The 16,604-nt window shown below is 31.9% G+C and overlaps 1 protein-coding gene across 2 annotated transcripts in view; it reads left to right on the top strand.

Annotated features, from left to right (window-relative positions):
• The window catches only part of SLC4A7 (solute carrier family 4 member 7), a 101,797-nt gene extending 89,928 nt beyond the window's left edge, over positions 1-11,869 (top strand). Inside the window, exons 23-26 of one of the 2 annotated variants that reach the window (XM_063114295.1) lie at positions 3,311-3,442; positions 5,507-5,601; positions 8,833-8,940; positions 10,965-11,869. In XM_063114295.1, the coding sequence (XP_062970365.1) occupies positions 3,311-3,442; positions 5,507-5,601; positions 8,833-8,940; positions 10,965-11,046 (417 nt within the window). In that variant the 3' untranslated portion in view covers positions 11,047-11,869. The remainder of the gene's footprint in view (positions 1-3,310; positions 3,443-5,506; positions 5,602-8,832; positions 8,941-10,964) is intronic. The other variant, XM_063114294.1, reaches the window with a different exon arrangement.
• Positions 11,870-16,604: the final 4,735 nt, after the last annotated feature.

Genomic DNA, 16,604 nt, shown 5'->3' with positions numbered 1-16,604 from the left:
TTGGGGGGGGGGGATGACATTTCACTTAATTGTGGTTCAAGCTCACTTCTCTACCATCACATTAATTCTAAATGTTCTTCTATGAAAACCATTTTTAGCTCATAGGCTGTACAAAAATAGATGGTGGACCAGATTTGGCCCAGGGGTATGGTTGACCAACCCCTGCTATAGAAGGATAATTTCCGTACTATACAAAAATTTACAGTATTGACCCAAGGAAAAATATAAAACCTACATATAGTCCAGTTGCATAAAAGAGACTGAAAAAATGGTTAGAGATCTGCTCTTAAAGTACCAGGCTCAGATTGCTTAACAGCTTAATTTTAAAGAACAGGTAATTACAGTACTTCTTGAATTATTCTAGACCAAAGGAAAAAATGGAAAGTTCTCCAATTTTTCTCATGAAATACTAGCAAGATCTTAGTACCAAAACCTAATTTAGTTGTAAAAACAATCTATGGTGACTTGTCACTTACATAAATACAATAATGTTTTAAAAAAATTAGCAAATTAAATTCAGTATTTCTTAGAGTAATATATCATGATTAAGTAGATAGACAGTGATACTTCAGCATCAGAAGAACCATCGACATTGTACTAGTTCATTTTCTGTTGCTTATAAAGAAAAGAAATTCATTTCTTACGGTTTTGAAAGCTGGGAAGTCCAGGGTTGAGGGCACATCTGGTGAGGGCCTTCTTCCTGGTCGGGATGCTGCAGAGTCCTGATGCGGCGCAGAGCATCACATGGCAAGAGGGCTGAGCATGTCCGTGTGCTCTTTTTCTCTTATAAAGCCACCAGTCTACTCCCATGATAACCCGTTAATCCATTAACCCATTAATCTATTAATAGATTAATCCGTTCATGAAGGCATAGCCCTCATGATCCAATCAACTCTTTTGAGGAATTAGCTTCAACACGAGCTTTGGAGGGGACAAACATTCAGCCCGTAGCAAACATATTTGTTGAAAATGCTATTCTATGCACCCAATAACCCGAGTGACTGTAGTTAAAACCAGAAAAAAGACTAAAAGCCCTCAATAGAATTAATAAGAATTATGTTAGTGTGGCTGGGTTTATGAAAACATGAAAATTAGTAGATAGTCTGTATCTCAGTAATAATGCTAAAAATGGAAAAAAATCTCATTCATAACAGTGACCAGAAACCATAAAATACTTAGGAATATATTTTAAAAGAAAGACCTATTTAAAGAAAAAATTTTCTTAATAGTACTTTTATCAGTTTCCCAGGGCTGCTGTAAAATGTGCCATAAACTGGTTGGCTTAAAACAACAGAAATGTATCGTCTCAGTTCTGGAGGTTCTGTGGGGAGGGCCGATCTCCTTCTGAAATCTGCAAGGCAATCCTTCCCTCTCTCTTCCTAGCTTCTGATGGTTTTGCTGGCAGTCTTAGACATTCCTTGACTTACAGCTGCATGACGATAGTCTGCCTTTGTAATCAAATGCTTTTATTCCTGTGTGTTTCTGTGTCTTCTCATGACTGACATGGCTGTTTTATAAGGACTTCATACAGTAATATTGTATTAGGAGCACACCCTACTCCAGTATGGTCTTATCTTAATCAATTGCAAACAATTCTGTTTCCAGATAAGGTCATATTCTGAGATACCGGGGTTTGGACTTCAAATTGTCTTTAATGTGGGATAAAATTCAACCCATAACAGTATTAACGGGCGTAAAATAAGACCTAAACAAATAAATATACCATGTTCTTTGTTATGAATGATCAGTATTATAAAAATTTCAGTTCTCTGAAAAATAGCATATAAATGTAATACAGTTCCAAGAAAGAAATTTGATAGAGTTTTATTTGAATATGTGTGTTGGGGCACGGGGCAGTGTCACTGCGAACTGGATAAATAATTTTAAAACTTATAGAGAACAGTACATGCCAGACCCACAACATGGGTGGTAGAAATATTCTATATTGTGTTTGGGTGTGGATTACATGAGTATATACATTTGTCAAAAGCATCAAACTATACACATGTTATTTTCTACTTTATTTTATGTAAACTGTATATTCATTAAAAATTAAGCATAAGGCATAATAAACACCAGAGAATAACAAAACAGAATTATAACTAAGAAGGATTTCTGCTTGGGAGTAGGAGTGGGGGACTTTGCCATCTACTTGATTGTTCCTGTGCTAATACTATACTGTTTTGATAAACAATATTTTAAAATTGCTGTCAAGTCAGTGTAGCCAACACAATATGGAATTAGCGTAGGAATACATAAGTAGATAAGAAAAATAGACTTATGAGTCCAAAAATTTATCTGAATATATAGGAATTTTACCATTTGAATACCATAAACAGATTATTTCATTAAAGGTGGAATTTAGTGTATAATGTTGGAAGATTTAACTATGTACTGGGAGCTAAATAAGGTTGTACTCCCTATCTGATACCGTGTTCAGAAGGAAATCATACATGAATTCAGGATTTTAATGGTAAAATAAGTTGTAGTAGAAAATTTAGAAGAATATTTGTGTAATCCAGTGACTGGGGTAACTTTTCAAAGAAGATAGGAAAACCCAGCTGAAAAAGAAAGATATATTTGACCACATGATAATTAAATGTTTTTTTATAAGTTTAAAAAGTGTCAAAAACAGAGTAAAATCAGATTGTGAACTGGGAGAAAATATTTATAACATATAAGGCAGATAAAGGATTATTATCCAAACCACACAAAACTCCTCTAAGAATTCAGAAACAAAAGTCATAAAAATAAATAATAGAAAAACCAGGCAAAGGATAAGAAATAGCAAGTAACAGATGAGGAAATCCACATGGCTAATCGACATTTGAAACATGCTCTACCTCAGTAGCAGTTAAAGGAAAGCAAATTAAAGTAATATGTCATATGATTGAAAAGCTAAAACCTAATGCTGGGAATAGGTACTCTAATGCATTGCTTAAGATTTTAAAAATTATATATACTTATATAATGTATATAATATGAAGTCATAAAAATTATTTTTTTTTACTTTGATATTCACTGTGCTTAGCCTGATTTATAATTTTAGACACAGTACAAGGGATTTATTCAGAATAAGAATTCCATTTCCTTTTTTCTCCCTTCATAGCTTTTTTTTTGAGCAGAAAGTTCAAAAAGGTAAATAGGTGACTCAGTTCCTTTGATGTTAATATGGTGTGTGGAATAATTTTTAAATAAATATATATGAAGCATTTTTCATTGTAAGATTTAATAAATACCTTTTTCTCCTCTTTAAGTGATATAATTTATATTATATGTTACTTAATATTTCTTCTCCCACTTTTTTAAGGTTCTTGCATTAGTCTTTGTACGCAAGCTCATGGACCTATGTTTTACAAAGAGAGAACTTAGTTGGCTTGATGATCTCATGCCAGAAAGTAAGAAAAAGAAGGAAGATGACAAAAAGAAAAAAGAGAAAGAGGTAAAAAAGACAAGGATTTTAAATTTATACCATTCCTTTCATTAATATTTTGTATCATATAGCAGGCACTAGTATATCACTTTCCATGAATCAGCTTCTTTAATCATTATAAGCACTTTAGAAAATTCCTCATTTTATGAATAAGGAAACTGAGGTAGAGAGAGGTTACGTAACTTTGTCCCAAACATAGGCTTTTGCCCATTTCACCATTTTGCCCCTACATAGCCAACACAAGAATACTTTTAAAAAATTACATATCACGTGTAGACTCACTCAACAATCAGGAGAATTAGGATTTTGGCACTATTAAATTAGAGGCAACACAAAATTTTACATGATAGTCTATCATATGATATAACCTTAAATACATTAAGTACATTAATTTTAGCATGTATTTTAATTTTAACAGTATTTTAATAATATGGCATAAATAATGACAAAAACAACTTTTAAATAAATGTCTTTTTAAAAAACGTGTAATAAAGCTTTAGTCTTTATATGCACTCTTATATACCACCATTAGTTGATTTGTATACTGAGATTTAAACTTGAATACTTTAATCTAAATTTGATCTTTGTTTTGGTTTTTAATAACCAATACGGTGCAATCACTAGTAAGAAGGAAAAGTAGAGACTGAGTATGTGATAGAGATGGTTTTGTTGATTGTAGTGCCTTGCTCACTTTTCCCATCAGAATATTATTTGCAAATCAAAAATAAGAAAGATACACATTTTTAAATGTCATAATCCTGTTTAAAGAGATTTAAAAAAAAATTACTGACTTTATGTTCACTTTTCAATAAAGACTATAAGTCTTTAATTAGGATACTAATTAGAATATTAATTTCAATTGAGGTTCAAAAACTTTAAGATGTTTGTTTTCTCCAGGATTATATATGTAAATATATATGAGCTTTTGGTGGTTTTTTTTCTCAAAAATATAGATTCAGTGGCACATAACAGAAAACAAAAGTAAAAGTAGCTTTTAAACACAAGAGTTCTCTCATGTAAAAGAAGTTTTGAAAGCAAATGATCTAATGTCATGGCCTCACTAAGTTATGAGGGACTCCTTTTTACTTTTCTCTTCTCCTTAGAATGTAGTTTCCATTTTCAAGTTTACTACATGGGTTAAAATGGCTGCCAAACTCTAGCTATCATTGTTACAGACAGCAGGAAGAAGGAGGAGACAGAAGGCAGAACAAGCTTTACACTGCTGTTGTGTTTTAAGGAGTCTTTTCAGAAATGCTATCCAATCAGTTCTGCTTTCACCACATGACATCACTGAAACGCAAGAATGCTGGGAAATTTAGTTAAGGGGTTAGTCAACTCCAAATAGTGGGATTTCCATTAGTACAGAAGAAGAATATAATGTTTTCTCAGTCTCTCCTCTAGGGCTGTGTCCCCACCCCCATGATTCACGAGTCACAGTTTTGGTCTGTGTTTACTATCCAAGTGGTTTTCAACCTGGGTGACTTCTCCCCAGGAGATGGTTTTTAAATGTCTGAGACATTTTTGACTGTCACAACTGGAGGGGCTGCTACTGGCATCTAATGATTAGAAGCCTGGGATGTTGCGAAATATCCTGTTTGCACAGGACTTCTCCCTACAACAGAGAATTATTAGGACCTAAATATCAATATCACTGAGGCTGAGAAAACCTGCCCTTATTCATGTGAGGTTTTGCTTATATTGTATTGTGTTGAGAGACTTGAGGTTTAACAAAATTTTCTCTCTCATTATATATCTACACAATGATTGAGAATTAGGTTTATGTAGTTAAATTGATTTTTAAGTAGTATTAGTGATTTACTTATAGAAAGTTTAAAAATTAATTAAACTTAATTTTTAAAAGATTAAGAATTAATCTTTACAAGTGGTTGTTTTCATTTTATGCTACAAGTATGTGTTCATAATTGTAAAATGAATCTTTTAGTTACCGCAGATATGTTGTATTTAAATAGTACTGTCAGTTTGGGTTTCTAAGTAACTAAGGTGTTATATATTAACTGATCCTCTTGGAAATAACTCTTGGAAAAGTGATCTCTTTACATATGTGCTCTGAAGGAAGCGGAACGAATGCTTCAAGATGATGATACTGTGCACCTTCCATTTGAAGGGGGAAGTCTCTTGCAAATTCCAGTTAAGGCCCTAAAATATAGGTGAGATTTAACATTACTTTGTAAAATGTATTTTATATACATGCCAAATGCTTGAAGAAGCCATATAATGTGTCTTTAAAGTACTGATTTCTACTTTTAAAAAGATGATAAATCTTGCCTTTGGCATTTCAACTAAAGGAGAGCTTCGTGCAATGTGAGAAGGAAGCGCCTTGCTCCTTTACCACCTGGGCTATAGGCAGGAGAGAAGAAAAAGTTGGACTTGCACCAGAGCCTTGAACTAACTTCTGTGACAAGCCATCGAGATTTACTTGTGTTCCTTTACTCCATCTGTCTCAGTGAAGTTTAAAACAGTACACATGAGTGTCAGAATATTTCCATTCCCACAGTAATATAGCTTTTTTCTCTTTTCTCCCTTCACTGAGGTTGAGGTCAGTGTGTGTTGGAAAATAAACATTCGTAATCCATCTTCTGATAACCTTCCTAATATGGAACTATGTTTAGAAGCCCTAAAACTCTCCTTGTTTCCAAAGGTGTGATCTGATGATTGGCAGTGAGAAAGCTCATATTATGGAAAAGGAATGTTTTATGTATAATTTATCATATATGACTTTGATTTATATTTAAATTTAAGGATTAAAGATAGAGAAGATGGGAAATTCAAACTTTTTTTGTAGTTTTAAAAGATTAAAAACCTGTTATATATACATGTGATTCCTGTTTCTACACAACTATTCGATTTCTGATTTGCTATTTAGAGTAATCAGTTCCTTCCCTGACCAGTTGATGCAAAGTGTTTGTTGGTATTAACTTTCTTCAATACTTTTATTTTTTTTTATTTTTTTTTTTTTTTTGTCTTTTTCATGACCGGCACTCAGCCAGTGAGTGCACTGGCCAGTCCTATATGGGATCCGAACCCGCGGCGGGAGCGTCGCTGCGATCCCAAGCGCTGCACTCTCCTGAGTGCGCCACGGGGCCGGCCCTCTTCAATACTTTTAACTATTCTTTTTAGTTTTGACAGAGGTCACATTTGGACTTGTACATGCTTATTAGTTGTGCTAAATGAATTCATCAACTAATTTTCTAATATTCTTTTTGCTATTAGTTTTTATCATTGGTATTATTCTGTGCCACTTTTTGTAATTTTCCCTCAAAGCTTTATATACTCTAAATCAAACGCCAAGTATAGAGATCTTAATATATTCAGCTATAGTGCTTCTCTTCACTAGGTTTTTTAAGTGTTCATTAAATGAATTAATAAATTAACTTCATTGATGTACTTCGAAAAAAGAGTATACGAACTGCCATGATGGTTATTAGTAACTCTCACCAATTTGCTGACATTATTTGCCACTTAATTTCTATGTCCTGCTTTATCACTTTCTGAGCATAATCATACATAGACCATGAAAAATTTAAGAGGAATCTGTGCTGTCTGATATTTAACAAAAAGAATGGATATCTGTATTTTTCCTTTTGTCTTTTAAGTCATGACATGAACCAGGATTAATGCTGCTTTGCTTAAAATTTGAACATTAAGAATACCCAGAAATGGCTAATTTATTTGCCAGAATTTTGTATCTTTTTAAAAAAAAATTTTTTCTATATTTTTTTGTTTGTTTGTTTTTGATTCCTTGTCGAAGAATTGAACCCTGGTCTCCCATGTGACAAGTGTGGGGATACTCACCACTGTACCAAAGAGAACAGAATATTTTATATCCTAAATAGCTTTAGATTACTTGCCATGAATATCAAATGAAATAATATATGAAAGCATTTAGAAATCGTAAAGCCCTATAAAATACAAAAATAATTTATATACTGCAGTAGAAGTTTTTCCCATCTAGTTTTATTTTAAGGGAAAACAAAGTACATACTTCTTCAAAAAAAGTGTTGATTTCTGCTAATGAGAAAGTTCTTACTTGGAGGAGGATATTTAGAAGCTAGAAACTTCGACAGGAATTCTTTTCTTCAGTTATTTGAGGTTGGCAACCAAGTGAATAAATGTTTGTTCAGGGTAGGCAGAGTTTCAGGTTGGATGGCTCTGCCGTTGGGAACTTGGGCATTCAAATTTTGTGTATTTCTTAAAACAATGACTTGGTGAAGGTAAAGCAGCCATTCATAGAGACTTTTCAATGACCATGTCACACTTCTCTGCAATCTTAAATTTTAAATAACATTCTGATTTAAAGTATGAACAAAACTGGCACTTCCTAGAACTCAGCTTGCCATCACACTATTAATTTAACATTATCTAATTGGACATTTTTATTTGTAGCTTGTTTGCATGAAATGTTTTCTTTTGGTGAAGAAAAAGGACTTATAAATATGTTGCTATTAACTTTGTAGTACTTTCATATCACTAGTAATTGACAGCCTTGAACCCAAAATTAATTATTTATGGATATCATCATTATTGGATTTGGGGTCTTGAAATAATTTTTGTACTATTTCATAGAAATATAGAATGATTACATTTGTCCCTTATAGTAATAAATGGACAGTATTCTGTTCTTTTGCTTTTGATAAATTTAGTAAAATAACACCTTGACACTGAAAATCTGAAATGCCAGCCAAAATTGGTGTTTGTAAGACAGTTTTTGTATTGATCTGTTGCAATATTTTCAGAACTTTGTTTTCAGTCTTATTATTCATTTAGTTATTTGACGGCCAACCAGTATGGGGATCCAAACCCTTGACCTTGGTGTTATAACACTGAGCTCTAACCAACTGAGTTAACTGGGTAGCCCGACCAGCATTCTTTTTAATGATTTATAGAAGCTATGGAAAACAAGGAATTTAAAAAAAAAAAATCATAATCTTAATTTATTCTTACATACTGTGGATATTTATTTAATAAGATTGAAACTTGTGCTAATATAAAAGTTTTCTAGTTGATTTGAGGCATTTTTTAAAATCATTTTAATAGTATACTTATAGCCAAGGTGACCAGAGGGCAGCATTGCTAGAGTACTGCTGAAGTGTACTACTGAAGCCCCAAATTGAATTCTGAAGCAAAGTTCCATAAATAAATTTTGCTAACTTAATTAATCTTACTCCCAGTTTTGATTATAAAAAACGATCTAATTTTCCATGAGGCCTTTATAACAGAACTCTAAAATTCTGATAATCCTGCTAGACCTTTAAGTGCATGGCAAGGTGTTTCTAAATTTTAAGTTGATGAAAGCAAATAATAATATAGATAATAAAAATGACAATATTAATGCTTTTGCAAGTACTGAATACTAACCAAAAAGTGTATTTATTCTTCAGTGTTGATCCCTCAGTTGTTAACATATCAGATGAAATGGCCAAAACCGCACAGTGGAAGGCACTTTCCATGAATACTGAGAATGCCAAAGTAACCAGATCTAACATGAGGTAGTTATAACTATTTATGCATTTTTCTAACAATACCCAATTTTCAGCTTATGGATAGCTATGCAATAAAACCATTAAATTTAATATAATTTATCTAATTTATATTCTCCTTACTTCACAAAACCGGTCTTCTTTCTCCTTCTCTTCATTCCTTCTTTGGTTCCTCCATAATTTTACTGTATATTGGAATCAGATATAGGTATTGATTATGTTTTGTTGTTTTTTAATTTATAGTTGCCTGTTTTGAAAAATAATTTGCGCTATTTTGTAATAAAAATAAATTTTATGTAGGAGTATGGAATAAATATGTAAAAGATCGAAAACTGATAAAGATAATTACTAGGCATTAAATAAGTACTGTAATTGAGTACTACCTCATTCATGCTTTCTGATGGTCCAAGAAAAAAGAAAAACACAATTGTTTTCTTCTTGTGTTGTGTTTTGTTTTGTTTTGGCGTAACATTTCTTCAGGCGAGGTATACGTCTTTCCTTGAAGATATTTGGGAGAAATTTAATCCATTAATAAAAAGGGCATTCAGTTTTATAATGGACCTTGTATTGAAACTGTTATATGAGAGTACCTCAGAAAGTTCATGGACAGATTGTATTTCCATTCTATTTTTTCCACGAACTTTTTGAAGTACCCTTGTATACCCCTTCTTTACACTTTTTATTAATATAAGCCTTTTCTTTTGCCCTCACTTCAAGGCCTGAGCTCTCAGGGATTCTATTTTGATAATCAGTAGTACTTTAGTCTCTTAGGTCTCTGAAGAAATGAGGTATTGACCTGTTAGGATAGGTAGTCATTCATATTCAACAAATTACTTTTGTGTACACCATGTGCCATATGCTATGTTGGGTGTCCATGTATTATGCTTGGGCATCAGATCAAAACTTTTCCAGGCAGGTAACCACGGAGTTAATTCTGTTAAGTTGCTGCCTTTCTGAGCTCAGTCTTCTGTTGATTGATTAGCCTTTTCTCATTCTTTCCCTTGCTCCTTTTAGAACCATTATCCTACTTAATCTCTGTCATCATATGTTTTTCTTTGTATCATTTCTTGAATTCTAAATTTTTAAGCTGGGCTGTTTCCTTTCTTTACTTCTGTCTTTACTCTTGAAAGTTTTAAATTTAAATTTGTCATTTTGTATCATTTCATGCAGCCAGAATTTCACTTAATATTCTTTTTACTCTTAGTAATTTTTCACACCTTGTTAGCACCCGTGGATTTGTCAGCATCCATGATTGTTAGTATAATTATGATAAAAATAAAAGCCTTACAATAATATTAACATATCATTTATACTTCTATCTCTCATTTGGGTTGCTCCTCAATTTAAAATCATATTGGAAGAAAGAGAATGTCTTGGCTATGTTATTTTACTGGGGAACTTTCCTTCAGTTTGTCTGGAGAAGGCAGCAAACCATGGTGTGTTTTTATACTTTTTGAAAAATATTTTTCAAAACCCAGATATTTATGTGTTACAGTTAAATTAAATTCATATACATGAAGTCATTGTGTTTGATATTAACTTGAAAATATAGAATGGGTGTGTTTGGGGAGAGATGTTGTATAAATATGTTACCTTTTGTAGGAAATTTTTTGATGCTTATCTGTATTAACAAAGATTCATATATTAGTGAATTTGTCAGTGAAAAGTCAAATGGTATAATTCTGTTCATACATGCAGTAAAACTAATAAATCAAACCATAGTCATATACTGACCAATTTTAAGGACCCCGCTGTTCATTGTTAAGAAAAACATGATTCAGTTGCTAACATGCATTTTGCAACTGTAAATTTTTTTAAATGTAAGAATTTTTACTATTTGCCTTTTCAATTAAATTTACTGATATTTTTTAAAAAGCAGTAAAATTATAAAAGCTGATAATCAGACTATTACTAATCATAAGTTAGTAATAGTCATCTCAAAGGTCTTAATATAGATTCTCATTGTTGGCCATGTTAGAATCTAATTTCTGTCTGTTTAAAAATCATTTATTCTCATTCTTTGTTTTAAATAGCCCTGAAAAACCTATGAGTGTGAAAATAGATATTGAAGATGAACCAGCAAAGAAATACATGGATGCTGAAACTTCATTATAGGATCAAACCAAGAGGAATTATATGTAGAGATATATATATATATAAAAGTGTGTGTGTCATGTCACTATATATATGTCATGCTATTTGTGCATGACTACTAGGTTTTTTTAAAAATAGTATCTAAAGTTTGTTATGAGCACCATGGAGACTGTATATAATCAAATGGTCTCTTAGAAGTGAGGTACATGGTTCTTACTATTCAAATATTTATTCTGTTAGAAAAAACTTTTCCTGTACTGCAGTAGAAACGTGGGGAATGCATTCAATCTACTTTTCTTAAATCTCTGTTCATTAATGGCAGTTCATACCAACCTTAAGTGATATGTACTTTATCCATATATTTACAATTTTTACTGGAGTTGCTAAAAATTTTCACATAGTATTTCACTTTTGTTAGTGCTTTAAGGGAAGAACAGGGAGTCCTTATGCCAGTGCTGTGGAGACTATGGTAACATGTCACGGCTTCACTGAGTGTGTGTTTCATTTATGTAGATGTCCATCATGTTTCACAAATGGTGCCATTTTCTTGGCCACAGAGGTGAATGTAGAACAATGGAAACTTCCTAGATAAGAGCTATAGTTTTTAACCTTTATGTTTTAGAAAATGTTTTAAATCTTAAAACCTTCAGATGTCATTTTCCATTCTGACAGACAAGTAAAATTGCAGGTGATTTCATAACTTAGCACCCATCCTAGTCAAAACTATGAATTTTAGAAGCTATACAATACCAGTTTGCAATGGTTAAATTTTGTTGTCTTTGTAGAAATTTTTTTCTGAATCCTTACGGTTTTTTAGAGTCCATAAGTCCTGTTCTCTGCCTTTGCTGTTTTTTACTTAAAATAGTTTAGTTTGTATCAGGATCAAGTTCTTGATTATTTTTCTGTTCTTAGTAGTATGATTAAATAATCAGGAGTCAGAATTCTCTCAGATGGGTTTATGATCAGTATTACTTTATAAAGAATTACCTTTCATTTTCTGTTTGTTATTCTTTCTGTTGTATAGATTATATTTAATACATTGTTATCCACGATTTCATTTTAAAATATTTTATTTATTTGAATTGGTATGATGCTTAAATATTATATAAACATTTAAAAAGGTAACACAGAGTAAATTGTTAATGTAAATAGTTGGTGCTTGCTTGCATTTATGTTTAGTGTTTGAAAGAGGTTGATGGATTTTATACCTTTGATATAAAGCACTGCCATATTTGTATTTTAAAAGGAAATTAGACATTTTATGTATATCTCAGATTGATGGCATTCTTCCTATTTTGTGTATTTGTTATTTAGTTTTTGCTTTTCTGAGCTTTTTAACTTCTAGCAAATCTTTTTAGTCATTTTTTACATACTCAACTCTACATGAAATAAATAAATGTTGTTCGTGTTAAGCCTGTAGGACTGGATGAATGGGATTGTGAAACTGATTTGGCAGAATAATTTGCAAAAACCAAATGAGTATTGAGAAGCCACAGAAATATTGAAAATGGTGACATGAATGAAAATTTTAATGAAATTCCAATGTTCCCTTAAATCATTTATAATTAAGGTGCAAAAATATGAAGAATTGATCTTATAGAGAATCATGAGGAATGCCAAAAGCTGATATTTTTAGCATTTCTGAAGTGTTTTTAATACATTCTAAACTACTTATTTACTAATGTCATTTCCCCATCTGAGACCATATTGTCAGATTCTAGTTAAAATAATGGATTCAACTTCTGCCTCAGATGGGAGGTTGGAAATATAACTGCTTTTCCTTAGAGAATATGTGCTGGCATCATTTGGTACTGCCTAAAAGAGTTAGACTCTTTTGGCAACTGATAAGAGAGTATTATCACAGTGCTTGTTATTGTTTAAGAACTTCCATTGAAGTGATTCCTTTTTATTCATAGCAGCATAATCATTTCCAAAGACCCAGTATTTGCTGCTATTTTTTAAACTTCCGTGATGTACCTGAACAAGAGGATTTCCTCATATCATTTCCTTGTGTCTGGACATCAGAGGGTTCACAACTGTACTTGTTTCACAGGAAGTGATTTTAAAATTTAAACTGAAAACTACCTGAGATCATAGTATTTTTGTGATTTTATTTAATTATCTATAGCAATTATCCAGTGCCAGAAAAACCATGACTTGCAAAATACTTTGCATTCAAAATGTTTTTACTGTTTCTCATTGTTAATGATTTCTGCTTTCTTTTGACTACTTGTCTTACAAAATGATCTGATATGACTATTCCTTTGAAGAGCAAAGGTGACTCATGTTAAGTAATTAGCTGCTTATTTTAAGTAGTTATGATATTTATTCCACTATTTTTGAAAAATAACAATCATGGATAGCATTCATTGCAAGACAGTGAAAGATAAAATTTAATACATGTATTGATTTTAAAATGTTGCCTTAAATAGATGTGTATGAGCAGTAGTAATTGCTATGCACTCATTTACCTCATGGTGCAAAACAATTAAACCTGTACATATCCCATTTACAAAATAAATTCAAATAAACGTCCCAGCACTTTCTTAGATGCCTTGATTTCCAGAATGGAGCTTAGTGCTACTGAATACCCTGGCCACAGAGCCACCTCAGGATATTCTTTTCTCCACCCTATTTTATTTATTTATAGATGTCTGTTTACAAAGACTATAATAAATCTTGATATTGACCATCTGAAATTTACTTTCTTCTGAATGCTATTTCAATCTAAAGTAGCAGCTTTTGAGAAAACAATGAACTAATTTCCTTATGTTAAAAGGATTATTCAGTATATTCTTTAATAATATTAGATATGCTGAGGTGAAGCACACAATCTTTCTAAAGAGAGAGAGAGAGAGAGAGAGAGAGTGTGTGTGTGTGTGTGTGTGTGTGTGTGTGTGTGTGTGTGTGTGCGCGCGCGCGCGCGCGTGCGTGCGTGCGTGCGTATGTTATCAATCTTAAATCTCTTAAGTTGTTTTAAAAAGCTGTGGCATACCAGTGTTCGTATTTGCCAAGTCTTCTGTAAAAACGCGCAGGACAAAATTTTTTATATGCTAATGCATGTATTCATAAAGCAAATTTGTTTACCACTCAAAATTATTAATTTTTGTTTTTTCCATCCAAAAAACATTTCTGTTACTTCCACATACTTAAAGTTTCTGTGTGAGTATAATACCTCTCTAATTTTTTCCTTTTTCAAAGGCAGGTTCAAAATTCTGTAAAAAGAAAAATACTCTCTGAAAATGAGGTATAACACCAGAGCTTGCTGTTTAAAGGATCATATCATGCACATCAGTTCTGTAAATGTGCTCAACAGTTTAACATGTGAATTCTGTTTTAAAGTGCTCAGATTTTGGATGTGTAAGCCATTGATATAACATTGTAATTCAAAAATGTTTATATTAAATAACTTAATGTTTTAAATTTATTTATGTAGATCACATCATTATTGTATCAGTGCAAGTATGTGAAATGTGTTTTGGTTTATTACAACAATTATTTATTTTTTAGAAGATAAAGACTTTAAGGACATTCAAAGTTTAATATAGTGTTCAGATTGCAAAATTAAGCAATTTTAATGTACCTCTTTTCTAACTCTTCAAAAAGTAAAATAAGTCAGTTATAGGAAAACATAGTTGGAAATGAAATCATCTAAAGATCATTTTTAAGGTGAAATTTAATTAGCACGTTGATTTCAACATTTGACTTAGAGTAGTTGTTAAACCCCAGTTTTGTTTTGTTTTAATCACATTTTTTGCACATTGATTGGTTTTGTGTTGTGGCTTTTCTTTTGTTGCTTTATTATTCACGGTTCTTGTTTTTTGCAGGGGGAAGTTTGTCTTCCATTGTTTACTGTGTTTAAATAAGCAAAAATTGAAGTTTATTGTTCATTTATATAATATTTGATACCTGGGTGTAATTTCACAGTACAGTTCTGATTTTTATGACTTTTATAATTACAGTGATATTTTCTTTTGTAATAAAATCCAAAGCAAATTAAACATTTAAATTGTCGAACCGATATTTTTAATTTATACGAAGTACAAGTCTCTACCAAGTCTGTAATGTGAATGATCCTGCCTTTCAAATTTGTTTCATAATTGTTAGAAGAAAACTATTTTTTTGGAGATGTTATTGAAGTTGATTGAGCAATAAAAGTCTACTGAATTAGTTGTTGGTTATTGTCTTTACTTTGTACATTGATTATTAGAAGGTCTGCTTATCTTTCTCAGCTTGAGATGCAGTAGGGGAGGAAGGAAAGTGAGTGATTTCTGTTTTCTGTCTCCTAATATTAATATGTTTTGGTAGGAAAGAGATGGAAAAGAGGAAACAGTGAGAAAAAAAGATGAAACAAAATAGTGTGTTTCACAATGACATTTTGATAAGGAATATTGGATTGAAAGCCTTATTCTAAAAAAGGCTGTTCTGGTTTTTTTCCCCTATTTTAAGACATCTGTTTACAAGTTTTGCTGTATGATGTATAATGATTTGCATGATTATACTGAACCCTCTCACAGGATCAAGTCTTGTTTTTTGTTGTTTGTTTGTTTTTAATGGCTAATTTTATTATGAATTTTTTCCTTAATAGCAAATGACAGGTCTTGGCTTGTTTTCCGTGTGGCACGTATGTGACGCTTTCCTCCTGTGTTTTCTGTACTGAAAACTTCTGGTATCTTACATGTGATTTTATAACCTTTGGAAGTGAGATAGGGATAGGTGGTTATGTTTGGAAATTTAGTTTGAAAATTTTGTTTTCGTTTATTTTATGAAAAATATTTTTGTCAATTTATAATTCCCATCTGCAGAACTTTGAGACTTTTTTTTTTTAGGAGGAAAGGGAAACAGGCAGAAGTAGTGAGTTTCTCACTCTTTTCTGTTTGATCTTGCTCATTAAGGCATATCTGATCTCGAGTATCAGTTCTTTCGATGGTTTACTTGTACATTCTTACCTCTATGCTTTTAATGAAAACATTTTTGTTGTTTGGAAAACCTTCCTTTCTGCTTCTGTTTTTCTTTCAAAGCCCAAGTAAGTTCTTCCTTTAGTTCAGATTGTATTCGACCTTCTGCTTTCAGTCTACAAGATCATTCTTATTCCTCCACTTAAAGTGTTGTGTGTTAAAATACTATTTTCTTGCCTTAGACCATTGATCTAGAGGCATTTTAGAAATTTTGGGAAGTGGTTTTGTCTTCTTGCTGAATTGATCCTGAATATCTATTTCAATGGATATTTAAGTTACCTTTATTCTTTATGCTATAGTTAAGACATTATACTGTTTTACTTTTGAACTATAAGAGTTACATTATCTATGCATTCATTTCAGGATTGTAAAAGGGGTATTAGAAAACAAATAAGGGATGCTAGGCCTAATAAGTTTGAGTCCTACTGCATAAGACATACGCTTGATGCAAGCATGATCCCTTATATATCTTTAGCATATTATAGAGCACAATATGGGTCCTTAACACTTGGAGATGATAGTGCACCTCTCTTCTAGAGCCAGTGTCTTCCATGCTTCTTACATCTATGCAACCTTCAGTTATATTCAGGGAAGGCCAAAACATTAGTTTAAGACTTATTT

Source organism: Cynocephalus volans, chromosome 11 (genome assembly GCF_027409185.1).
Source record: "Cynocephalus volans isolate mCynVol1 chromosome 11, mCynVol1.pri, whole genome shotgun sequence".
Lineage (NCBI taxonomy): Eukaryota > Metazoa > Chordata > Mammalia > Dermoptera > Cynocephalidae > Cynocephalus > Cynocephalus volans.
This window is presented reverse-complemented; position numbering and strand designations above follow the sequence as displayed.